Below are 26,618 nucleotides of genomic sequence, written 5' to 3'. Positions count from 1 at the left end.
GGCCGATCCCCTTGTGTGGGTATGCGCCATTCTACGAGGTGAACAACAACAACAACAATATCATGAGACGTGATCGTCTGCGGCATAGTGTAAGAAAGATGAAGACGGCGTTCCGAAATCTCTCCTTTATCTAGAAGCCCGTATTCCCGATCTATATTCTCGCTTCCAACTACTCACGGTGCATACTTTCCTCAGGTCCTTTGACCTGTCCCCAGGTGTTAATACTCCCATTTTTCTATTCGACCTACACCTGTTTTTCTCTAAGCATTGGCCACGTTATCAGCTTCCGCAAGTTAGGTTCACGCAGAACCTGTTAGCCCCGCTTCAGGTCGATCTGACCTCCTTGCAACGAGTTCCTGACACGCAGGCTGATCCCGTCTTTTATTACGACCATATCTTTCCGTTCCATGCAAAACACATGCCCGCAAATATTCTAAATGGTCTCCTTGCTGAACACTTACAGCATTTTCCTCATCATGCTGTTCTCTCCACTGATGCTTGCGGGAGCTGTGAGAAGGCGGCGATTGGGATATATTCACAGAATCGGGCTTTCAGCTATTCCGTTCGTATCCCTGATTATACTCTGTATTCTTTGCAGAGTTTTTGGCTCTTGGTTTGGCTCTTCTTAAAATTCCGAGGCATGTAGCAAGGGTACTTATCCTTGCAGACTGCCTTTCAGTTTTAGTCTCTCTCAAAACTTCCGGCACCTCTCTAGTGCAGCGTTCCCTTAGGTTTTTTTGTTCCGTGCACAGTAAGGGAGGTCCGCTTTGTCTGGGTACCTGGTTATTCGGGTATCTATTTAAACAAGGTGGCTGATTTATAGGCAAGGTCAGCTCTCACTGCCCCTATAATCTATCCCGTACCTCACCTCATTCTGTTGGAGACCTCCCGTTTCCAGCGGTTCCAACATATATATCAGCCAGCTTGGTTGATGCGTTGCTGAATACCGTAGATTTTCATCATTTAAAGTTCCCATGGAATGTCCGATCGTGTAAGTCAAGGCTGTGTGAAGTGTCCATGACGCTTTTGCGATGCAGAATCCCCCACCTCAACTTGTACTTATGCAGATGCGGGTTCGCTACGACAAACCTTTGTAACACATGCGGAGAAGTTGAAACAATAGACCATTTTCTCCTCCCTCGTCGGCGGTTCGCATTTCAGAGAAAACAGTATTTGGAGGTCCCTCTTTCGAGGTTAGGACTCCTTTTGTCTATACCAGTTCTGCTCTCGTTTGGTGCCAGCGCCACGGGATTCTCGTTAAGCACTATTTGCGGCTACCTTCATGATTACATTATTGCAACTCGTCGCTTACCCTGTTAACTCCATATAAAATTCCACCGCGTGTCCAAAAAGCGTATTTTATTTTATTGCTACTATATCTATTTTTTTTAATTTATTTAAATATTACACCAATTAATATATTTTCTAATCTGGTCATTCTACTAATCTACTTAGTTTTTTTTTTTTCCGCACATATACCTTGTTGGCATTCCCCACCGTACCTTGGCGAATCCCCCCGCGCGGGTATGGGCCATGTTTGCTGTAGAGAAAAAGAAGAAGAAGGTAGGTCGCGTTTTTTATGTTCTCCGCAGAAATGGATCAATCGGCTTCTGGCTGAGGAACTTTTCCGGCGGCTGCAGCCAGTAATAGTACTTACCGTACTGTTTTGCCCCGTCTACGTGCTAGTAAGTTGGTTTTCAACTTTGTTTTTCTGCATACGAACCTTGCTGGCCGTCCCTGTCGTACCCAGCACTTTAGAGATGCCTTACGTGGTGGCGTCGCTCTAAGTGAAATCATTTCCACCCGACAGCTCCAGATGTCCCACGTGTGCATAGTAACTTGCAAGACAGTGTGATCCAAAGCTAGGCTCCTGAGCTCCGGAGAGTTAAAATTGAAAAACCGTCGTTGCCTGGTCATTGATCCAGAACCGCGAAGACCGTCAAGCTCGAGCTTCTTTCGTTCCCAGAAGTAAACAGGCTCTGCGATTTACCGTGCCCGTAGCTCGGTCAAGAGCATACACTTTCGAAACCTTTTCAGTTTCGTTCACCAGCGTTTCTGCACGGCGGTGCCTATAGGCATTTATAGGCACTGTAAGTGCTAGCGCATTTAGAGGCGATAGCATAGTGCTGTCGTGCACTGGCCAGCTGAGCTTACCTTTTCGCGGGGAATATTTATTTTATTTCTGCACCCTCACGGTCATGGACGGCACAAGACTCCTAATAGGGGTTTCCCCCGTGAAGTAGGTCTTTCACACTAAAAGAAATGCGAACAGCGGAGCGCGTAGGCGCTGCGCTGTTCGCATTTCTTTTTATCTCAACTGTAGATTGCCCTCCAGACAGTCTTGCTGTACACTTCTAATGAAGACGAGAGTGAGAAAAATACTAATAACCATTTTAACCTCTAATTGCAATTTTACTCGCACGTGACTAACGTTCCGGGATTAAGATACGTGTTGCAGACCGTTGGGAACGGTCCACGCCTTCCATGCTTTGTCTGGTCAGTGAACATGCTCTCGGACTTGAGCGCCGGTTCACTTAAACTATGGTATGTTGAATGCTACAATGAAAAATCCGCTATGGGCGCACGGCTGCCTTCCTATGGCTGAGCACACAGCAGGATCTACAGCCACACGCGCAAAACGTGAATAACACGCAAATAAATCGCGTGACAAAACTTCAGAAATGCTACGTGTAGGATACGTTTCCAGTGCAGGACGCTAAAAACATTGCTCGTCAGTCGGTTCACATGAGTGGCCTGTGCTCGCAGAAATTATCAGCTTTGGAAATGGCACGTGATGCCCCCCCCCCCCCCCTTTTCCTCCTTTTTTTTTTTTTAGTTAAAACACTATTCTGGAAATTCTAGTACATACCAAGGTGACCTCCACTTTACGCAAGACTCCTTCATTATGCTGCTTGATTATTCTGCTCATCGCCGTATACTCAAACAGTTTTATTCTCTTCAAAAAGCGGTGAGCTTGTATGCTAACGTGCAGATGCAGATAGGGGTCCCCTTCGGAGCAGTTTTTCTCTTTTTTTTTTTGGAAGGGGTTGTGTGTGAGGGGGGTCCTTACTCTTGCGCAATTTAAGCGTGTAACCATGTGCTACCTCCTCCTTCGCGCCATCGTCAAACGAGCCATTCACTCCTTTGTTCCATATGCTTGACGCAACGGTCGCATTTGGACGCTTTGCGCGCGCTTCCTTGCGCAGAAAATTTTCGGGAACGAGCCGCGCGGCGAATTCACAGCCATTGCTTGGAACCTGGGGCGTTTGTGCATAATGGAGGACCACTGTAGCGCTTCCAAGCATTTTTGTTTTTTGAAACAGTGTGCAGTTAGACTATAGTTGGTGCAGATCTGAACCAGCTAGCTCAATCACACGCCGCTGTAATTGTTCCTGTAAGCAAAAAGCAAGTGGGCTTTGCCTCTGAGCGTAAGCCTCTTCCCAGCTTATCGAGGTCGTTGAGATGCATAAACGATCCTTCATGCGTCTGAGGACCTTCGTGCCAATAAAATACCCGGGATCGATGCCGCTGCGACGTACGCAGGCTAATCAATTATGCTTGGCATTCTGGTACCAATTCGTAAGAGAGCACATGAATGCGTCAAGCTGGGCTCCCATTCGCGCCCTCGTCTACTTGTCGGACTGCAGAGGGCATTCATTTATACGAGTAGTTGTACCCCTGTACGAAGTTGCGACTAACGTATAACGCGCCCATTATCCAGCACGTTTCCAGAATATTTGCCGCGTATGACGCACAAGAAAGGAAGCAAGCGAGGCAGGGGACTTGCCAACCGTGTTCCTTATTACTATGGAAGGCATTTGCAGGCGATCAAAGTTCAGCAGGTTTGGCGGCGTTTGTATGTACGTTCGTGTGCCGTACCATAGAGGAAACGTGTCGCGATGACTGCACGGCGTGCCGACGCCACCTGCACGCTGGCAGCGCTTTCTTTATGCTTGTGAATGTGCCCCATAAATCCTCCAGCCTCGGAGACAGGTCTGCAACACGCTCGTATACAAGTTCGCTCGAAAAGAGAGTAGTAATGCGCTAGACTTGCAAACCATCCATATTCATTCGTTTCCGTTGCCCCGCATCTGGCGACCATGCCGTTCTCTGGCCGGCTTAACTCGAGCGGACAGGAGAAAAGCCCGCTCTGTTTTCAAATACCGCCCTTATGGACGCTGGGGTGGCGCTCAGCGAATTGAGCAACAGCGGCGCTCTGAGAGGCCAACGTCCGGCGCATCGAACAAAACGCGAGATAAGGAAGAAAACCGTCCGACTCCAAAAAGGTCGCTCTGTACGCCTGTTCGTTCATTCCTCCTGTGCGGGTATACTCCGCCGCAGCGCCGCGGTCCTTCGGTATGCTCTCGTTACCCGGCCGGTTTATTCGCTCCCTGGGCGCACGTGTTGCAACGCCAAAGCTCGAACGGGTGCCTGGACGCCGGCGATAATAAGGTGCGCGCGAACGGCCGACCTGGCGCTGTTTTGCAACCCGGGGCACCGGACGGAAGCGGGCCCCCGGCGAGCCACTCCCCGCGAGGAGACGCCACCTCGTCGATACGGTCCCCCCGGAGCTGCCGCGCGCAGCGACTCGGCCGCGCCTGTTTGCTTTGCTGTGTTTGTTTGTTACGCCAAACTATATGGCGAGTAATAAAGATGCTCGCGGCGCGAGGAAACGACAGCGAGGTGCCAGGCACAAAAGTAAAGGGGCAGAATTTCACACCCGAACTCCGAGCTCCCTCGCGGCCGTGTTGCCCTCCTCGAATGTTAGCGATCTGGACCGTCGATAACGATGCCACGATTTCGTTAGCGATGCTGGACAGTAAATACAGCCGCATGATAAGGAGAGGAGCGAAATGATTGTACTTTTATGGCTTGTGCAGCGTAGTCACATTACCATTGTTTTGTTGTCTTCACATAATAGGGAAATTACGACCGTGCTCATAGTTTTATAATTTATTTGTTGCAAAGGAAAGTAGCAAGTGGGTCCTTTTAAACGCTGTACTTGGTGTTACGGTTGCTTTTCGCGCATAGTTTTAAATCAGCACTTGGGTTATGTAAAAAATAAAGCTTAACAAGCCACATTAAAGTCTCGTTATGCATGACATTGCTTAATAATGTACTTTCGCTTAACTGTTCTTGATTGACAACTGCAATAATACTCACTTCTTAACTGTTGGTCTAAATTTAGCTCATTGCATCGAAAACTAACATTTTGCATCTTGACATATGGCAGAGATAGGTCTGTTAAGAGACCTTAATCAGAAAACGAATTGACCGTAAAAATTTAAATTAACGTAGTTGCTGCCAGTGTTATAGTGTAGTGCACCCATTGGGCAACGTACGCTGGAAGCTGTCATTAGTTTTAAGAAAACTGATCAACCTTCGTCGTTGTTCGCAGTTATTATCGCTAAGTATACCCTTGCTCCATCTCGCACTTTTTTTTTATGTGTAGTCCTTGGTACCACAAAATGAGAATCAAGTGTTTATTTGTCGGACTAGATCCAACATCCGCAAAGCATTCATCGAGGCTGCGCCGTATGTCACATCTTTCGTGCTATAGTCGCAAGAACTGCGGCTGAAATCCGCACATGTACAATTTTGACTTATTTGGTTAGTGGAGGTTTCATTATCACAATTATACTGCCATGCGAAATCTCGACTGTCACCACATTTGTTTCAGGCTACAAATTCTTGCCATTTCAAACAGTAAACACCGGACGCTCAAGTCTGGATTCAGTGTGATGACAGTTTTGATTGTTGGTTCAAAGCGGACTGTGTGCCGCCACTGTACGCGTCAATAACTTTCTGTTGCGCTACTGTAGATGCTACTAGAGCGAGGCGATAGCTTCCACAAGTGAGTTTCTCTCATGCGCTCATGAGTCGACCACGCAGGTCATGAAGCTGACGGCTCACGCTCATATAGCTTTTGCTGAGGTGCCGCACAAAGTCGCGCTTAAGTATAAATGTATGAGTGCCAAATGATTCCATCTCTAGGATTAATGATGCAATTTACACTCATAGTTTTTCAGCGCAACGGCACACGGCCAAAGGCTTACTGCTTCTTTTCTTTGGCCGTGTGTCGTTGCGCTGAAAAACTATGAGTGTAAATCAAGTATACCAACTAGCCCAAGAACTAACTCTACTGAAATGATGCAATCTTCGGTTTAAAAGTGGTGACAATGCAAAATGCACTGTAATTTCGACGCGTTTTTTTTTTCGTCTGTTTTTTGAAGCAAACGTTGATTTGCTTCGCCGAATGGATCGTCATGTGGCACGCTACAGCCTCATCAAGAGGGTTTGCTGACTGTTTTAACAGTGCCTGGTAGCATACGTTTAGCATGTGAGGTTGGCATCGTTTTGGGAAACGTTTGTGCAAAGTGTGAATGATATCTGAGGCGTCTACACATTCGGCAGCCTGTGGTGTCGTAAACACTTCGTGGACTATGCACTTATGCTGCATACGACGCATATGCGCCTGTATACTCAGGAAGTGTTTGCAACGATTTTCGCACTCAGACAACTTCCCTGCCAAGCGATGAGCACATTGCGTGACACGCAGTACAGTTTATGAGAATGCGCTTCGCACAGTCCGAAAATACAGTAATATAAAGGGACACCGATTCGTGCAGTAGCATGACTGTGTCAAGATTGAGCACTCTACGGAGCCTACGTCGCATGGCGCCATCAAGGAGTTCTCTCTCTCTCTCTCACACACGTCATAACTGTAACGCAGGGAAGTATCAATATGTTTCAGTGTTTTACAAAGAGAAAAGGGAAAGGGTAAGAAGAAGCATCTTGCATCAGATTGGTCTATCACGAACAAAACGCAATATAGCGCATACCTTTGAAGGTCCTTCCTGATGGAGAGGTCATCTTTAGTGGGGCTGAATAGGCTCTCGCCGCTACGTACTTCGTCGCGTACGCCCAGTTAGTCAGTCGCACGAGCGCTGCAGTGCTTCGTGTCCCTCTGGGGGACCAGTGCGGGTGTTTTGGGGGGGGGGGCAATGAGGGACGCCGTAATGGAGGGCTTCGAATTAATTTAGAACACCTGGTGTTCCTCAACGTGCGCTGACATCGCACAGCACACTGGTGTTTTTGCACTCCGCCTCCATCAAAATGCGGCCTTCGCGGCCGGGATTCGATCCCATGACCTTGGGCTCAGCAGCCGAGCGCTGAAGCCACTGAGCCACCGTGGCGGGTACGGGTGTGTCTCTAAACGGAGGCGTTCTTTGTCTCTCCCCCCGTGCAGCTAGCCCAGCTGCTGCCGCTGGAAGAGAGCTTCCTTCTGCTTTTCCGTTTTGACAACCCGCTCGAGTCCAGCGTGGAATTCATGAAGGTAGGTACTTCCAAATTCCATGTTCCAGCTTGCGAACGTTTGTTTTTCCGCCTGCGGGCGTACACCAGTGGCGTATGTGCGACCATCCCATCTACCGGCCATTTTGATCTCTGCCGATGGCCCCACCATCCTCAGGCTGTTCATATTGAGGTTTGTCCGCTCCTTGTGTCACCGATTACAGAGCCGTCATGCATGGACAGCCTACAAAAAAAAAGAAAAAAAGAAAGCATCTTGCAGGCTTTTCTGTTCTGCGCAGACGCGTACACCAATCAGAAAATTGTCTGTACATTGAGGTGGCTACATTGGAAGGAGAAAATGCTGCTTCAGAGTTCGTAAAACTACCACGAGCTCACTGAAACTACCAAGCTAGGAAGTTTCAGTGAGCCTGAGAAAAGTTACTTTTGATAACTGGGCAACAAGAATCGTCAGTAATCACGAATAAAGAGGATTTGTTACGATTATACACATGTCACGAACATAACTCGTGTTCTTGACGATTCTAAAGAACTAGTTACCTCTCTTCCGAGTACGCCACCGCAGTTCAACAGCGTGTGCACCCGCGCTCGGGTGCCCGCTCACTCTGTAGTCTGACAGCTGCCGCCATCTCACGGCAAAAGCTCGAACTGTTGGTGCTGCAGCCCTCACATTCTTCCACCAATTGTCTTTTTACATTCGCGGAGGGAAAGACAGACGATGCTTAATTTGGTACAGTTAGTTTCCAACGCGACTAATATACCTGTTTATTCCTTACAAAATTATGTTTTCTTTACTTCTCCTCGGTATAAAACTGTGATTTCGACTGCAGTTATTTTCCACCTCGTAGCACACCTTCCTTTACTGGCTCTTTGGCGGACACAGTTAATTTCTTCGCGATGCCTAGAGGTTTCAGTCACGCACTGTTACGCATTTCTGAAAGAATGCTCGAGGCGAGGTATGGTTTTTTTTTTCCTAGTCAGTTCTTCCACGTGGTAGCCAAATCATGCCGTTCGCGCTATCGCGTGTATCGGTGCTCATCAAGCAGAAATTTAACAATGTTTCTTCAGATAACGCTGATATTTTTACCCTGTTAAATTTTAACCGCACAGCTAGGAGCAGACACACTCTCCTTCTTCTTTCTTTGAGAGAAAAATTTTCTACTAAACATACTAAAGAACCACTCTGCCCGCTGGCTATCAAGAGACCGTAATGGCTTCCATCGCGGTTAACAAAGAATTAAGTAGGATGTGCACGGGAGTGCGGTCGCCGCTTTCGCTATAGAGACAGGTTATATGAACTCTATGAATCAGGGAGTGTAAAATAGATGAATAAGCAAATGAACTGTCAAATCTTTCAGATCTCGCTGGATCTTCGTTATCATTTGAATGGTTGCTGAAGTTTGGAACCGCTTTCTTAATAAACATCGAAAGTGCGTCACTATCAGCATTTCTGTAAATGGTATCCAGTACAAAACTGACTGACTGATGTGTTGTTGAATGTGATACCCATACATAAAAATGGTCATTACTTCGAAGGCGTCATTAAAAAAGCACACAAAACTTAGGCCTCTGTCGGGGCAGCGTCACTTAGTTCATTGGGACCGGAACGTTTTAGAGATGCGCTCGGTAAACAAATTCCGTAAGCGCTTCCCGGGAACCAATTTGTCGCTGCCATATGAACGCGATATGAAACAATAAATAGGTTGCGGTGTACGCCTGCCGTCGCGGCGGGCAGTGCGCAATGCGAAACGACAAGGAGGGCGCGGTACGTGTCGCGACAGCGTGTCTCTCTGCAAACATGTGCGCCCACCTGAGACGGGACAGGCTCAGAGACGCGCGGCAGCTCGCCGAAGGATCACCGGGTAGCGTGTAACGACATCGCTAAGCCGCTTTTACGAGCTCCCGCCGGGGGCTCGCCTCCCGGGCCTGCTGGAACTCGGGTCCGCAGTGGCGGCGGACTCCAGAATCGATAAGAAACGTTATAAACGGGGCATAAATCAGGTGGCCGCGCGGCCGCTGCTGACGAGCTGCTGCAGTGCGACGGCGCCGACCGCGAGGGACAAGGGGCCGTTTACGAGCGGCGCCGGGGCCGTGCGCCACGACACCTGAAGCATCGCTCGCGCCACGGAGTGCGCCCGGCCGGCGCTTTGCCCAGCGCATGCCGATCGTGGAGCTGAATATATAATTCCCGTTGCTCTGCCACTGCTGCTGCGACGGCCTTTACATGCTGGTGGACTACAAAAAAAAAAAACGAGGAAATTTGAACCAGCGACGGAGTAAAATGAGAAGCAGTAATGTGCGTGCAAGCAGTACGGATTAAGCAAGCCTGAAAGCAAGCGTGACGCGATGGACAGACCTTCACTTCCCTGCTCTCGAAGGGGGCGGGCGGAGAACGCTGAGCATGTTGGACGACGAAAACGAATGGAGTAGAATGCGTATGCAGGCGATGTCGTTGATGCTTGCTGAATGTGTCCGGCTCAGACACCCTCCTGTGGATGCCGTAAACCAGAGGAGAGTAGTGCGGGAGTGTAGACGACGAAGACGGGTCAAGAGCCCATGCGGGCATTAATTTCCCGCACCTTTCTCTTCGAAAGCGCTGTCATCGTCACAAATTCGAGACGAAGTGGAAAAAGAGTGAGAGTCGGGGCGATGAATCCGTCGCTTGATTTACTGTTGTAGGAAAGGACGATGTCGATTATTATATCAGTTACAAATGTCAAGTCACTGACCATGCAGACAGTGACGCGAAAAATAAATGTAGCGCAAGCTGTCAATGAAGCATGTATATAGCGTGCAAATTAAGCTGCTTAGCTCTATACTGGGCCGGCCTGTACAGTCTACACTATTTGAAGGTTATTACTTTTGTTCCGCCTAAAACGTACCAACAAATTTTTACTAGCGAGATGGTAACTTAGTTTGCAACAAGCATGGCGGAGCAGAGGTAGAGGAATTCTTTGGAAAGCCTATAGCTCGATGATCTTGCTCTCCTGAAGACCACTTATTTGACATTCCTGGCCAACAGCTCACACTGGTGATATCTGCAGCGTACTTACGAAATTTCTAGTAATGAAGCGAGGAACTCTGCAGCGGGTTTTGCTTTGATTTGCCGCTGAATGCTCAGCACCTGCCCGGCAGTAAAACAGGTCTATAACGAGGATTGAAATTGAACAGAGCAGGTTTATTTCAGCAAACACACAACAACAACACAAAATAATGGCCACAAACGGCGGCCGGAGAAACCAGAGGGTGAATGCAATGCTACAAAATGCAGCGCGCAGGCCGCTTGTATGCGGCCCATAAACCTCCCCGACGAGTGCGCTCAAGGAGACATTGTGGCAGTATAGTAGCGAACTCACAAGCAAACAGCAGCATAGTAGCTGTTGAACAGCGAGCCAAGGCGAAGTGGTCCTTTCAACGTTCGAGACTGACTCAACTCTCTCAAGCGCCACGTGCTTTCTACATTCAGTTTGTTTGAACCAGCCCGCTTACCAAAAGAACTCGAATTTGTTTTAAGCGGCGGCATGCTCCAATGGACATGTTTAGAGCCGTATGTAGAGGAGACGCAGGGAGGAAGACAAGCGCTTGCGAGCAATAATTTCAAGTGCCAGTGGCCGCTCTTGGCTAACCGAGGCCTGCCTGTAGTTGCGCTGCGCGTAGCCGACTACACACCCGTCCGCGCACCCTGAGTATGAGCTGCCCCATGTGGACAGACGCACAGAGATCGAAGCGAATGAGCCTGCCGCGTTCGAGGTGCGTGCACGCGCGACGGCAGAGGGGCTTTGAAGCCAGCGTCTGGCTTGCCCTGCACCGCGAAAAAGAAAAACTGTTTCATTCCTTCTCGTCTGAGTTCCCTTTGAAGTGCAGCTCAGCTCAAGTATCGTCTCCGTAAGAGCAGATGGACAATGTAACAGTGGTAATGGATACGGCGAGTTTAAATCACAACGCGATGCAAGCTGACGAAAAGACAGGCTTCGCTGTTGAGGATTAGCGGGCTGTATACAGTGGAGACTGAGACTTCAGAAGTGACTCTTCAACGTCCGCGCCGTCTCTTCCGCCTGTTCTCTTGAATTAGCCGTCAACGTGACTCTCACCGTCCTTTGTTTAAACGAGTGTTGCTGCGAAAGCTGCGGCCGTTTGTTTCGGTGTTCCGAGCGAAAGATCGCCATTCAGAGCCGGTTAATGGGCAAGCAAGCCGCCCTTCATCGCACAAGCGATGTTCCGAAGAGGCTACTCTCCAGTCCATCATTAGTTAAAGCTAGCGATGTCCGGCCGAGCGTGCGCTCGGCGCGACCCAGAGCGTTCGCTGTGGACACTGCGCTGCGGAAAGAAGTGGGCCATCGCCGTGCGGTGCGTCGACCACGGCAAGCCTGCCGTGACAGCGCACGATGGCTCGCCGGTGGCGACAGCCGTCGTCTCTCCTAATAAGACAGCATAGGCGGAAAGCTGGACAGAACGCAAAGACCCCGAACGCGCCCTCTCTGAGCGCGGGCTGCAGGCTGCACCGTTTTGCTGTGCAGACCGGTGGCTACAAATCCTATGCGTCGTTGCAGCTCCTCGCTGACTGCCTGCGGCACGGTAGACCGGCGAAAACGCACTGAAGACATCGTTACTGCCAGTACACTTAATGCAGCTCACCGCTATACCATATACCTCGATGCAGCTCGCTGCAGCAAGCCGAACACTTTCGCTTGTCGACCGAATAATATCGCTCTCGTAGCGTATACACACGAAACTAAATGCACCCTCCTCGTATTCTAAATGCGTGCAGCACGTTGCTTTCAGGAAAAATTGATTATACAAGGAACCGGAAGCAGGAATCCAGGGACAGTACTCGCGGTTAGCATATACAGGAATACTACTCGCGGTGAAGAGGCAGCGCCGGCAGGGGGCGCCGGAAAACGTGTCCCGTTGTGTCTGGAGAGTCGCGGCCAGTCGCTGCTGCCTGGGTGGGAGTTTCCGGGATCGGTGCAGCGTGGTGGTGGTGGTTTGGGCTGGTTAGAGTGACACAGCGATGTTTAACCAGTGCGGGGACATGAAGACAGAGAGACACGGATGAGCCCTTGCTTATGCTGGGCGTTTATTTCGAAGTAGCAAAGCACGATAAACAGGGTAGGCGACAAAAGGAGAACAGTGCCCAAGTACAAGAAGCAAAAGGAAACGAGCGAATGGAAAGGGATAAAAAAATACTACGAAATAATAAGTAGAAAACACCCCTGTCCACATGTGGTACAACTCGACACAAAGCCAGCCACGAGAGCGTCGATCAGGCGGTACATCCGGAGGAACCATTCCTAGGCAACTGAGATTGTTGTGAGGGGAGGAAACGTACTCATACAAAGGCTGAGAGAGCGAAAAGAAAAAGGAAAGAACGCTGCTGGGGAAGTGGCTGTGGAGGAGGAAGGGTGTGGAAGAAGAGGGAAAAGAATGAACGGAAAGGGAGCTGGAAATGAGCAGTGAAAAGAAGATACTAGAAGCTGGCGAAAAGCCTGAAAACTCACGTACGGCGGCCGGCTAGGTTCTTAGAAAGCGACATATCCCTATCTGTGAGAATGACTGAGGCGCTCTGACGTAGTAGAGTTTGGCAGAATTTGAAAGGCTCCCGTTATCTCGCTGCTGTGGCGGTTCCCGCTTTTCTTTATGACAGAAGAGCTTTTAAAGGACGCCATGTAGCCGCAGTCTCTGCAGTGAAAGTCACTAAGATGCCCATTGATCACTCTCACCAAATTAGAGAGCATTGTAGCGGGGCGGGGACATTGGGCGGAAGGGGGAGAACGAAAGAAAAAAATATAAGAGAGCAGGGGGGGGGGGGGGGGGGAGAGAGAGAGAGTTCGTAAAACTCCTCGGGAAGAGAAGCGGTGGTGGGGCTGGAAGGAAAGGGCGTTGCTGTGGAAGAAGAAAGGGACGTGCGGAGAGGGAAGAGAAAGTAGTGTAATTAAGCACGACAAAAAAAACAGTGAAACAAATTAATGAAACTATTCTAAGCAACGAAGACGAAAACAACATATTGAAATACCCTTCTAAGCAAGAAAGACAACAAAACACTGAAATACAGGACTCGGATGAAAAGCTTGAAAGTCTAACTCGGCCGACCTGCCAGGTTTGGGGAAAGAATCAACATTTCCCTTTGCGGGGAAATTGGTAGACGGAACACTGACACAGCCTTCGGCAGAAATAACTTTAAAAGGTTTAATTGCTAATTTTATTTATTTAGACCTGACAGCAGAGGTTGGTGCCTGACAGCGAGGCCGGCTATTGTTTTTCACTTATTGGAAGAAATCGTTTGTGCTGACGACATAAAGCTCAAGAACACACACAGTACACAACATAGAAAACTCAGTGCACATGTCAGAAATGTTAACATTTGCATGTCTGTCTTGTGCTCATAAGCTTCACTTGTCTCTCTGGTGAAGTGGTTTCAACGCCAAGGTGTCAATTGACCACTCTATCTACATGATATCGGTGTTCACGCATGCTATCGCGGACACAGTGACCCTTTTGGCCAATATAGACCGAACTACAGGTTAATTAGGGCTCATTGAATAACTAACTGCGTCGGCGCGCGCCACCAGGGTGTTCTGTGGTTCTTGGTGTACGCGTTTGCCTTCTGCCGGGCAGGCTAATTTTGAGCAGAAAATACAGGGGCCGCATTGCCGAGTAGCTCGATTTTTTTTCAGGGGCAAGAAAAATTACGAATGTAAGGGATTGCAGTGTGCTTTCTTCTTCTCTTTTGGGAAGAACGCCATGCGCCGAATCCTGACATTGCCGGCTCACTGCCCGTCGGGACGAGAGCCATCCACCGTTTCCATCGCTTTGCTTTGTATAACTTGTTTGGGGACTTGAAAAACCTTGTCCCTATAGCGAGTTGAAGTGAATGATATTGTAGGTTGCTACGTAGCAATTAATGTGTGACCTCAGAATGCCGCATATACAAAAGAACGAGGGAAGAATACGGCGCACACCGGGCAATTTGCGGGCGCGCTTCTCCTGACAGGCTTGCCGTCTCCCCCGCGAGGGGCGCGCGCATCGCGCCGTTGTTCGGGTAGGGTCCCTAGAAAGTATTTCTGGGGACCCTAGTACGGGTGCCTGGTGTAGCGCACTATCGAGTCACCCTACGCCGTAGTTATTCCTGCACGGAGCCTTAGGGCCTTGTCTGACAATTTTATACGTCATGAGCCGCAGAGTGTCAACAGTGCGCCCAAAAGAGATTTTAAAAAATTTACAACATTCACTCTAGCTATCGCTGACTTTCGCGATTTATGCATCAAGCGCAAACATTCTCTTTTTTTATTTTCAAGAATAGATGGATTTAGGCATCACGTGCTAAGGTTTGTTTTTCCGCGTGGCTTTCAACCTTCGTGCAAACAGTTAATTTTTGTTTTCGTGTTTTCCCTTACTCCCGTGCTTCCTGTTTGAACCGCCACGCAATCGCTGCAGGTGTGTTAAGAGTAGGCTTGTTTCGCGAAGGAGAAATACCCTGTGCCGGAATAACTCGTTGCAGGTACAATACTCCTGTGCGTATACTTAGATAAGGTAAGGTGAGGTAAGGCAAAGCAAGGCAAGAAATTATTTCTTCCACAACCTTTCCAAGGCCGGACCAGCGTGGCCGCCGTCAACCGCTCATCCATGCACTCAGCCAACGCCGCTCGAGACGCACTCTTGCTCACCTGCTCGCGGGGAGACTCGCTAAGATGGCGTCGTTCGCGACTCTGCCCCGCTCAGATACGTTGCCATCGCTTTCCGCAGACAGGCCGCGCCGAGAGAGCTCATAGCGAGAAGAAGAGGGCGCTCGTTCTGAAATGCAAGACGAACGGCAGATGTCAACGGCACACACCACCGCCGCTTCAAAGGTGTTGGAACAAGTCGGCAGAAGCGGAAATGATTCGCGCGGCGGAGCTCTCTCGGGACGCGCGCTTTGGACGGGCCACGGCAGAGTCCCATTTCTCCCCTCCTCATCACCGCCGCGCTGCTACCTACTGCGTCCTTGGAGGCGCCCTAATTTATTTCACTGCGAATTGGCAGCAAGCGCGCAGCGCGCGTCCCGCTTCCTTTTGTTGCGCCGAGGGGCGCGCTTCGAGCGAAATGGAAGGGGTGAGAAGAAAAACGAAATCTTCCATCTCGGGGCAAGAAAAAGGTCTGTTCGACATCCCGTCTTACCTATATAGCTTCCACGAGCCAAATATACAGCACAAACACCAGCAGGCAGCCTCCATCCCCCGTTTCGAACTGGTAGCGTCCGCCCCTCCCGTTTCGTCGAGATTATACGAGCATGCAGTCGATAGACGCATTAAATGAAAATCTCGTTAAGATTTTTTTGTTTCTCTTCTCTTCGGTGGTTCTGAGCGAATAAAATAAAAAAAAAAAGAGAGAGGAAAAGCGAACGACACAAAAGGAGCGAGCTGTGCTCGGAGAAGTGGAGCGTTTTAGAGCTCCGCGGCGCTCTAATGTTTGTCACACTGAATTATAACTGGAATCGAGCCGAGTCAACAACATTCGGCCGTCGACTGTTGCCCCGTGCGTTTCGTTTGTTCGTCTTTTTCGCTGCGCTCAGTCTTGTTTTCGCGAGCCCAGACCCGGGTGCGGGGAGCGAAGTTTTGATCCAGAACGATGTACACAAAGTGCGCGCGCCCTTAACTCGCTGATGCGGGAAACTTCGTGACGAAAGTGTATGCGTTCGGGGCGGTAAACTTCGCAGCTTTCGCTAAACTCAAAAAAGAGAAAAAAAATCGCTGACTAAAGGTCTAGACGTTTCCGCTTTGTACACAAGCGCACTGTTTTGAATTTTGAGAAAAACACAGCTGTCTGGCGCCAAGCATAATGGCAGCGTCTGCCGGACGCAGCAACACGAAAAGTCTGAAGCTCACGCGGTTTAGCAGAGCCCCGAAGCAACTTCGCTTGCATGCGGCCTTGTAGGGAGGTGCTCATTTTTAGTCCCCGTGGTAGAGCGTCAAACTTTCCTGCAAGCGAAAGTAAGGACCTGTGCTTAACGACAGTGCGCAGTTGTTCCTTTCGTTCTTACTGGATCAAGAAGCGCTGCAAATAGCGAATGAAAAATTTGATGACGCTATGCAGGGCACTTCCACGGTGGACACCTATAGTACTAAGAGAGGCGAAGAACACTAATTGCGTATAGTGTGAAGGGTGTAAGGGAAAAGCGCTCCGCTGTGCCTTCCACGGTGTGTTTTTGAGGCTACAGCATGTCAGACAAGCTCAAGACGGCTGCTCACTCGACGGCAGTCGAGTCGCTCATTAACCTTACATCTGGCATTAGGCGACGCAGTGGCGTAGGCTCTCACCGCGGATCGCCCTCGCCACAGGCTGGCATTAAATGTTGTTGTAGTTGCCTTATTCCATGCGTAATGCGTTTCCTCCGTTTCTTCTCTTTGTATTTCCAGATTTGGCGTGAATACGACACCGACGGCAGTGGCTACATTGAAGCAGACGAGTTGAAAGTGAGCGGCTGGTGCTAGTTCTCTTTGATTCGCTGATGTATTTGCTAATGCGATATTTTTCTCCGTTCCGTTTTCTTTTTTCATGAGTTATTGCATTATGCAATAGCGCATCGCGTAAAGTGTCGCATATACCGGTTTTTGTCAAGAAATACCAGGATTTCGAGCGAATATGTTGAATTGCGAAGTCGAAAAAACCAAAAAAACTGCCTGCATGGATATGTTTGCGCATATTGGCGTTACGCGTGAGAGCTCATCGCAGCTTACTGCGAGGATGAAAAAAAAAAATGGAGAGAAAAGCCTCCGTGGTTATTCAGTAACGGCTCGTGAATTTGGTGTCAGGCAAGACAAAATGCAACTACCCGTGTTACACATCACACACCGTGCGCGATAACATTGTTCTCTTTTTTTCGTTTTTCAGAACTTCCTAAAGGACTTGCTCCGAGAGGCCAAAAAAGACAGCATCGAAGAAGACAAGTTGATTGAATACACAGACACCCTGGTGAGCATGCGCGCAGCACAGTTTCGCCGAGCGTGTCTCGACAGACGCGAGGTTATCGAAATCGGGGCCAGACGGCTCTCGGGTTGAGAGGACAGCGTGTACAGGCGGCCATGTCAGAGGGAGAACACCATAAATCACTCGGACAATGCGCTCTGGCTTTCAGTCTGCGCTACGCGAGGCCCGCGTCTCTAATCAGAGGCTCCTCCGGGAGGCTCCTTGTTTTGCGAAAACCGGGCGGCTCGCGCCGTGTCTTCGGCCCGGAGCCATTAGGCAGGAGAGGGGCCTCCGATAAGATGGGGACGTGCAGCGCATGCGGCCGGCGGCAGCGCTTCAAATCCTGTTAGGGGCGGTGAGTGGGCCGCCCGATTCCGCTGTCAGTTGTCGCCGCTCTTTGTCTGCCGCGCACGTACTACGCGCCAGGCCGCGAACAATGAGGCCCGCCATCCGTCAGGGGGGGAGGGGGGGGGGCGCTGCCGAGAGCGCGCCGACATTCCTGTCAGATGAACGAGGAACCCCTGTAATGCCTCCGATACATGATCGGCAAGCGCGTATCGCGACCTGGCCGGAATTTGAGAAGCAAAAAGCACCAGGAATGCCGCCCAAATTACCTCCGGCGAGCGGAGAGCGCGGGGACGGACCACCGCGCGAGTCGATTGTTATCTGCGGCGGATGGCACCGACAATGGCCGTGGGATAAGCGCCGGCACCACAACAAAAACAAACAGCTTGCCGCTGAAACCCGGGAGCGAGAAAGGAACGCTCGGCGGACGTTTTGGAATGCCGGCCGCTGAATGGGTGAGACGCGGGCGTAAAAAGCACGCTCCATTCAGCGGGGGCCGCTTCTCGGAAAGGATTTGATCGCCGCCGAGAGGGGGACCTGTCGCTGCTGACTCACCCCTCGGACCCCCCCCCCCCCCCCCCCCTCTTTCGAAGGGTGGGGACGAGCGTGCGATTGATGGCCGGCCAGTCGCGGCCCTCCCCGGGGCTCGCTCCTCGCGGCGGCCGCTCTTTGAAGTCCGCCACCGGCGAGAGCCGCTGCTCACCACTCTCCCTCCTTTTCTTTTCCTCACCTTGCAGCTACAAATATTTGACAGCAATAAAGACGGCAAGCTACAGCTCAGTGAGATGGCCAAGTAAGTAGTGCGTTTGCTGCATTCGCTAATGGATATTTGTGAAACGGAAACGGCATGCCGAAGCATGCCAAACATCTCTATCGCCAAAAAAAGAAAATAAAGCGTGAGAGAGCCGACGGCGCTCAAGTGAGCATACAATTACGGGGCTTGTTGTATTCATAATCAGATGTATCTTCTTCTTATCTCCCCCTAGGCTTCTTCCAGTCAAAGAAAACTTTCTCTGTCGTTCGGCCTTTAAGGTAAGAATACGCCTTGCAAGGTCCTGCACTTTAGGTGTGTCAAAAAAAGTGATATATGACACCGGATGTCGGCAAGGTGCACACCGGTTGCATTAGCGAACTGTCCAAACGCTTTCAGGAATTGCACGGTGGGAAAATGACATCGCTGCCAAACCTTCGTGGATTGCGCTGTATGTGGCTTTGCAGCGAGAAAAGATTAGCAGCACGCCGGAGATTTTTTGGCATCTACAATTGATACACTGCTTGCTAGTTTCATGTTCACTACTCAGGACGAGAGCAATGAGAAAGAAAAGTTATCTATAGATAGCAGTGACCCATGAAGTTATCAATGGTTGGCTCTATAGAGGAAATCGACAGTAATAGATCAATAAATCTTATCGTGCGATTCCTGGCTTACATTGCTATTTCAACATGAAAGAAGTTGTCGGGCCGGAGAATAAAGCGATGTGGTTGTACTTGAGGAGATTATCTTTGGTGCACCTGTAATATTACAGCAACAAATTCGGCACCAGGTCAATACAAAATTAGCGAAAACAAATAATATATCTCTGTATTGAAAAACAATCAAGAAACATAAAAAAGAAAGTGTGCTATTATCTGGTCCCAGGTTTGACTAGTTTTCCGTTAAAGGCAACGAATGATCTGCTTTTACGTGTTTTTTTTTTTTTGGTGTCCAAACAGCGTTCTTTGGACACATGATTCTCACGACGAGGTCTGGTAGGCGTGCTCCTTAGCAGTGGGAAGGTTCCTGTTTTTACTGTTCTTCAGAGGTGAACATAAATTACTGCAGCCATGAAGTCTCAAATCATTGTTTTTGCTTCATTTTACTGAAGTTACTTCTCAAACCGCATGAGACTTGTTTCTTCAGGAAGGTGGAAAGCTGGGTTAGTTGGATTGGACTCTTGATGGAAGCAGGGCACAAGGCTTGTGTCGTGTTGTCCTTTTTTCCCGTCCTTTGCGCCACTTCCATCACGAAGGCTTCCTTCTTGTGTCCATCCGTCTCTTAACAGTTGGGCAGGACTTAATGTGTTGAAAATGTATGCCTGCAAACGGGCTTGCTGTCGATTAAAAAAAAAATCGATGTGAAGTATGCAGCGCATATGCTTCTGCAAATTCGTCGACTGACATCCTTTTTGTGCTATTGAAAAATTAGGCACGTTCTATGCTTCAAAAAATAACAGCCGAAGAATATTCGACGTCCTTGTTCCAAAGACAGAGCTGCCACTCTTCAGCATTAGCATGCCACAATACAGGCTGCCTTCTCAGTCCTAACTGCTTTGCAGGCGCGCCGACTGCGAAGCAGATCTACGTTAGCCCTCATTATGCAAATTCTTCATTTATTTGTATTAATTCACCAAATCAGGTCGTAATTTCAGCATAGTATTTTTTAACACGGCACACGAATTTCGCGTCATAACATGCCGTCAGCAACTGCCCGAAAGTTTTCACTGTTTCTATTTTACGGTTATTGGTTTTTCATATCTACATCCACTTTCATTTTTTTAAAATCCGTTGCTCGTTTAGAGCAAAACAGATTATTCAGCACGTAAAAGTCTCCAGATTACTTCAACACTGGTTCCGAATGCAGGCCATAGGATTAGTGAAAAAAAAAAGTGATTATCCTGGTAGCTGTGCCCGCGAGTATCATCTTCAGCCACGCGGCAACCGGCAGTTCATAAACGTCGTACAGCATTGTGCACTGCACAGATTGCTGCTGACCACAGTATTTCGTGCAGTGCGCAGATGGCGGACACTAACACAGAACAGTAGGTTCGAGCGGCAGTGATATCCGAAATGACGTACGTGTGGCAATTAAGTTAGAGCGTTATGAACACAGACCGTTAATACCGTAAACCACGCGCCCAACCATCGTGCACAAAATTCGCTACATTACTATAGTATCTACTTTATCATACTAGGCAGCCTTGAGTGAAATAGCTCAAATTTATATAAATCAGTCAAGATAGGCGTCGTGCAGCAATTAGTAATAATTTCATGTTTGCGTGCTGGTTACAGCTCAAGAAATATACTTCACTGCATCGCTTGAACTAACAGCCGGGCTCCGAACTTCATGTTACAAGGTTAATTTTTCTGCCATGTCAAATTGTCATCACAGGAAATTACCAAGCATGCATTACTGTTATGCGTAGAATGCTTCACTGGGAGCTCGTGAATTTAAATTTGCTGCTGCCATGGAGAATTAATTAATCCGCGTTTACTTACGCTACTGGCTAAAGTTTACAGCAGCAGTGACGGAGGCAGCCGCGTTGGAATATTCTTCGACATGTCAGGTCAATACTGAAATAAAAAAGAGTGGCGGCGGCGACATGCAACGGTGTCACGACTTCACTCACAAATTTTCCACCTGCTGTACAGGATGAGAAGGCGCACGGTCTAGGCCGTTTGTCAGTACATGAGGTAATCAGTGAGCATTCGGCTATGCTTATATGTTTCCTGCGCAATTTTTCGTCTGCAGTCAACTACAATAAAGACAGTGAGCCGAAGTCGCCAACGTATTTAGCTCACCGCGGTGATTTCAGCACGTCTGTGCAGCTCTGTTCACTTTTGCTTCATTACATTTTTTTGAGCAAGACACGCCTACTGAATGGGTGCCACGTGTACTTACAATGTACGGACAAACGGCTACTAATGTTTTCATCAAACACATGTGTGCCAACTCGCAGGGGTAGACGCATGCAGTGTTATGTTCGCGAAAAACCCACGCTCGCAGCGTGGCTGGTTTCGGTACCTCCCCCTGTTCGAAGAGCTCTGCTTGAACCTGTATTGGCGTGTCGCTCGGGATTGGCGTGCAAAGGGAAATAAAATGCAGCAGTCGGGGGCTTGGAACTTTGTGAGAATGCCAGCTGCACATGCTCACCAAGGCGCTCATCCACGCTCATCCACGAGGCAGTGTTTGCTCACCCTCATCCTTCTTGTCAGTGACTACGGCCCATGACGGGGCCTCGCGTTCTCTTGAGCCCGGGGCCGCTCTTGCGGGCCCCGAGCGTTCTCTGGCAGCCTACTTCTTTTTTCTCGCCCGGCAGGGCGTTCTCCTCTTCCACGCTTTGTGACCCGCCCTTACATTTGTTGCCCTGCACAGCTAACTGATGCGACAGCGGTACGTACCACCACGGGAGTGCCGTGGGCATGCCTGATAAGTGTGGTCTCCGTAGCCCCACCAATAGTGGACTGCCGAATGTCTCTCTGTACGTGCTGCTGCGGCACGGCACCGCGCCCCGCCGCACCACCGCCTGCCGTAGAAGTAGCGCGCCTGCGCCAGTTCGCTTCACCGCGCACTCGGGTTCATGGCTGGCCGCCCTGGAACAGCCCACCACTTGCGCGCTCGAGTCGATGCGAGCGAAAGGTCGACGGGATTCGGGCCGCTTCAGCGCCACTCGCGAGCATTAATTAGGCCGGCCTACCTCCACTTCGTATTCTCCCTGCTTAATCAACTTGCTTAGCTAATCCGTTGCTTAGCGAGCAGATCAATGTTACGGACACGAGGGCATCACCAACAAAATGTCATCCGACTAAAATGATCCCATCCATATTACAGATCGCAAGGTGGCAGTGTTACATCCCACGCTATGCGCAGCGCAAACAGCGCGGAAAGCACTGACTGCGCTGCAATTTGTCAGTGTCAGAAAAAGACAGAAAAAAAAAAAGAGTAATAAAGCATCAGTGCCACAGATACCAGCTTTAAATATACATTGTACGGAAAACATGGTGATATGTTTATGGCCTGAAGAAAACATACGACGTGTCGGAGAATCGAGAGGCCCTGCGCCGAGTTGCGAGTTAGCTTGACACCGACAGCGGTTGCGGACACAGTGCTTCGCTTCAAGGCCCACCTCCAAGGGCATGTTGCTTGTAAAGGGCCCTCGCTGCATAAATAGATGTGTATCGGCATGCAAATTTTCGTTAGCTCTCGAGGAGGAAAAAAATTAATTATATTAGAGCAGTCAGCTTGGAATTAGGTGCCCTTATTGGAGACGTGCGACCGTTTAAACCTGGAATTCTTTTGTGTCTACTTTTTAAGCCATAAGTTATTTTTTAAAAAACGCTCCTTTATTAACCAGCAGCTACGATGTAGACGCCCCACTTGACCTAGAGCGGCTTCAAAAAAAAAAAAAAAGCCCTCCTTTCAATGCCGTAGAAAAATGCCCCCTATATCCACGCTGCGCTCAACGTCCGAAATGCTCGCACCAGCTGGCGCTTTGCGAGCCAGGCGTCCCTGAAAGACAAAGGGCCAGCGCACCCGTCATTTTAAATGAATGCGCGTGCGCACAGGCGGCGACCCTGGTCTGTGCGCGGCTTGCCATAGCACAAACTCCATGCATAAGGCGGAGTTCGCGCCTGCTCTATTTTTCAGTGCGCGTCAGCTTCGAATAGCACATCAGTGGCACATCGGCCGATGCAGGGACGTCGCGTGCGCACGATCTGCTTTAGTAGTGGAGCTGCCACCAGCACATAGTGGAGCGCCTGCCGGCTGAATAGCTGCTCACTCGTGGCTTTGTGCGCGAACGGCTGTGCTATAGCAGGCGCTCATCCCGTGCGGACAAACTGCTCCCATAAGGCGAAGCATCGCCTTCTGCTTCGTGCCCCTGGCGGACATAACCGGCAAAAGCAACCGATATAAATGGTGGTAGTCCGCGTGACCCGCACTTCGTTACAAAGCTTTATAGATTTGCCGAATACTGACGCTTTTCATGCAAATATTGTTAACGACGTTAAACACCGTTATCCAGCAGGACGTATTTTTCGCACCGTAAATGCAAAGCAGGTGCGGCAATACTCTGTAAGAGTAAGGTTATACGCGCATGACTTGCGACCACCTTTTGTTATTGGGCCCACCATTTTTCACGTTGTTGGAATGCTCACTGCGACACAGCACTGGCTCCACCGAGGCGCTGCCTGGTGACCTCATCACCTTTATAAGTTAACAATTAAAGGGTGCTACACTCAGTGTAAACCACACGAGAAGGGAAAACGGCGTTCAAGATTTGGTAGGCCAACCCAATATTCTTTTTATCTCTACCGATGCGCCGACAAAGAGCAAAAGGCGACCTGGTGACGACAGCGACTCAGCACCTTTGCTGCACTGCGCACTTCTCTGCATCGTCCGCTGTTATAAAAGAACAGACGCATTCCATAACTGACTACTCTGTGAGGTTCGAGAGTCTCAGGGTGGTGCAGGAGGAGGTTCCCTTTGATGAACACTGGAGAGGTTAGCCTGGCGATCTACACGACAGGCTACTCCAGTCGAGGGTGAGAATGATGATCAAAACACATTCACACAAAACACTCGCGCTCACAGATACATACACACACACGGTTATCACAGGGTGCGTATAAGGCCTGTGTCCTTAAGAAAAAGTAGCAGGGCTTTCGTCGCACGTAGCACCTATACACTGTGACGCAAAGAACCCCACTATGATCCAAATAATCCTCAGCTGGCAACGAAGTGTGAGCACTTATTGTGTGTGGATGTTCGGGACACCTATAAATGTATGGCACTTTGCATTTAGATAACGTTCACCGGTTTGTCGAACTTACCGTTCCTTTCACCTTGACTTCTTCCAATCTACAGGCACCTTCGTGAACGGAGGTTTTCAAGCGACAGGGATTAGCATGTTCTGCACCGAAAGCACACTATTTAAGCACCAGGTTGTGTGTTGTACAGAGGGCAAAACACATGCCTAGAACAACCAAACTGTGTGTTCCGGAGCTCCCAAAGCCGCTGCGATCAAGAAGGCAAAAAATGGCGATGAAATTCTATCAGTTTAACTGCACATGTTTACATCCAGACCATTTTTAACCGAATTTTATCGCTAGTTATCGCGTGTTACGCCCGAAACACGCTCTGAGCGTGTTCTAGACATGCGTTTTGCCCTCTGTACATGTGTTTTGTCTTGAAGCGCTAAGCTTAACCGTGTTTCGTGACTATAGCGGCGTCTTGGAGAGGTTCAACCACAGTTTCATGTCACTATTCTGACCTTGTTTCATTGGCTGCTTTAGAAAGCAAAGAATTTCAATTGATAATTATTGCACAACTGCAAGCAAAAAATTGCTAAGAATACAAAACAGAACAGAACTTGCCGAGTCACGTAAAAAGCTGACCAGGTTAGTGTGCAGATAGCTCTTTAATTCATACTTCTCAAAATGCTTATCCGAGGGCAGTTCGATCGGGACCAGTTGCAGCCAGACTGTACGAACGGCGAAAAGAGCAGCAAACCAATAAGCATGCCTACATAGGGGAATACCCCTGACGACGCTAATTGCGACGTTATCAAGCACTTCCTTCCCAGACATGGAAACCCACTGACATAGAACCCCAGCAGCCCGTACAATAAAGTCTTTTCGTCAGCAGACAACGATGATAGCTCAAACCCACGTAATTCGCACCGAAAACGGTTCCTGCAGGTGCAGCCAGCGCAATGCGTCATGTGCAGCGTACGCCACTTACAATGTCGATGTTCTTAGTCTGGGACTGCACATAGCGACTATTTCTGGCCACCGGCATGCTATCCATAGAAATCACTGCAGTGTTGCATGGCATCAAATGCATTCGCAAGGATAAGATGCCCGATGAAAATTCTTTACGAAGCGGTAGAAAAGATGGGGCAAGATAGCTATACTGTAAGCCACAGCCAAATCAGCGACAACAGACGACGGAACCCATCAGCTCCGACTGCAACTCGAAACTGCGTTCGTCGCTGCGCCAGCGTCGGTCGCACTTCAGCCAGGAGGGGAACAGAATTCGCACAATCGTGTCATAATGTTTTGGCCTGGACGAAACAGCGTCGGCCCATTTACGTGCAGAAGCACATAGAGGTACACCCCTCGCGAGTCGCCCGCCCGTTGCCGTGGCTGCATACAGGGACTTCACGTGGGGTTTCCGATTACTTTCTGCCGCGTTCGAGAGTAGCGTAGTTACGAGGTTTCAAGTTGCGCGGAAATCTTGCGCGCCGCAAAGATTAGAATTTCGTTTTCCTGTTTTTTTTTTTCGTCCGCTCATCATCTCCGCACTTGCCTCCGCGTCTTCCTAGCCGTGGGTAGAGAGTTCTTGCAGCGCGAGGCAGTCAGTACGCTGAAGCAGCGGTCCACTGCTTGAGCCCACTTTGGAGCTGTACGTGAAGTTTAAATTCGAATGAGAGTACGCTGCGACTAATTTAGTTTCGTCTCATTTTCCGCTCGGAAAACGAAAAAAGTAAAGTGTGCTGGGCAGACCCCAAGTATGCCGAAAGCGATCGCGAAGTCGTAAAACCGGAACGGGTTTCCCATGGTTGTTGCCGTACGCCAGTCAACAGGGGCGCGTTTAGTATTCAAGAGCATCGCTAATTGCTTAAAAGGCCAGAATTGCAGACATACGAACGAGATGAGTGGCGTAACCCAGCGCACCGCCTCGCAAGCACAGCGGAATGGTAGTCGCTGCTATCTCGACTGCACCGCTAGACTGCACTGCTTCGCATGTGCCGCGCTCACGCTTCGAAGGGCTGTGCACCAGTGACGCCTCGCGGGACACACCCACTACTTTGGCGCGGCGGCTAAACAAGGCCGAAGCTGGAATCTCAGTGCATCTTTGCAATGCGAAGTCTTTTAGCGAACGCGCTAGGGGATTTTAATAGGGATAAGCATGGTAAAAAGGATAATTATAAATGGTTGCAGCGTCGTGACAATCCGCTCCCGGTGTGAAGTCCAGTACTGGAAACGCCAAGAACCGGACGGAGCTGTGCGCACGCGTATATCTTGCTCGTGCCCCACACCGCACCCTGTAGTAGTAGCGTTAGCTTGCTCCGCAAACAGAATTCTTTCTGTTTGTGGCATTCATTTCAGGATTAATCAACAGAAGCTTCTCTTTGATTTCTGAAACCTGCTTTGGTTCACTCGGCGCGGCGTTTATGAGCAAAGACGACCGAGCGTGTCATCCGTTTGGCGTCATGAATGCACAGTTCATCGAACCGCACATGGCTCTGCAAAGCTTTCGC

At 49.5% G+C, this 26,618-nt stretch overlaps 1 protein-coding gene across 1 annotated transcript in view; it reads left to right on the top strand.

The window, feature by feature from the left end:
- The window catches only part of Cbp53E (Calbindin 53E), a 176,896-nt gene that overhangs the window by 140,903 nt on the left and 9,375 nt on the right, over nt 1–26,618 (top strand). Inside the window, exons 4-8 of the mRNA XM_089579498.1 lie at nt 7,250–7,336; nt 16,704–16,760; nt 17,179–17,259; nt 18,336–18,391; nt 18,585–18,630. Of these exons, the coding sequence (XP_089435624.1) occupies nt 7,250–7,336; nt 16,704–16,760; nt 17,179–17,259; nt 18,336–18,391; nt 18,585–18,630 (327 nt within the window). The remainder of the gene's footprint in view (nt 1–7,249; nt 7,337–16,703; nt 16,761–17,178; nt 17,260–18,335; nt 18,392–18,584; nt 18,631–26,618) is intronic.

The sequence above is a fragment of the Amblyomma mixtum genome, chromosome 3 (assembly GCF_055824585.1).
Source record: "Amblyomma mixtum isolate Tamu chromosome 3, ASM5582458v1, whole genome shotgun sequence".
NCBI classification, from domain to species: Eukaryota; Metazoa; Arthropoda; class Arachnida; order Ixodida; family Ixodidae; genus Amblyomma; species Amblyomma mixtum.
The sequence above is the reverse complement of the archived record's forward strand: the minus strand, read 5'-3'. Positions and strand labels throughout refer to the sequence as shown.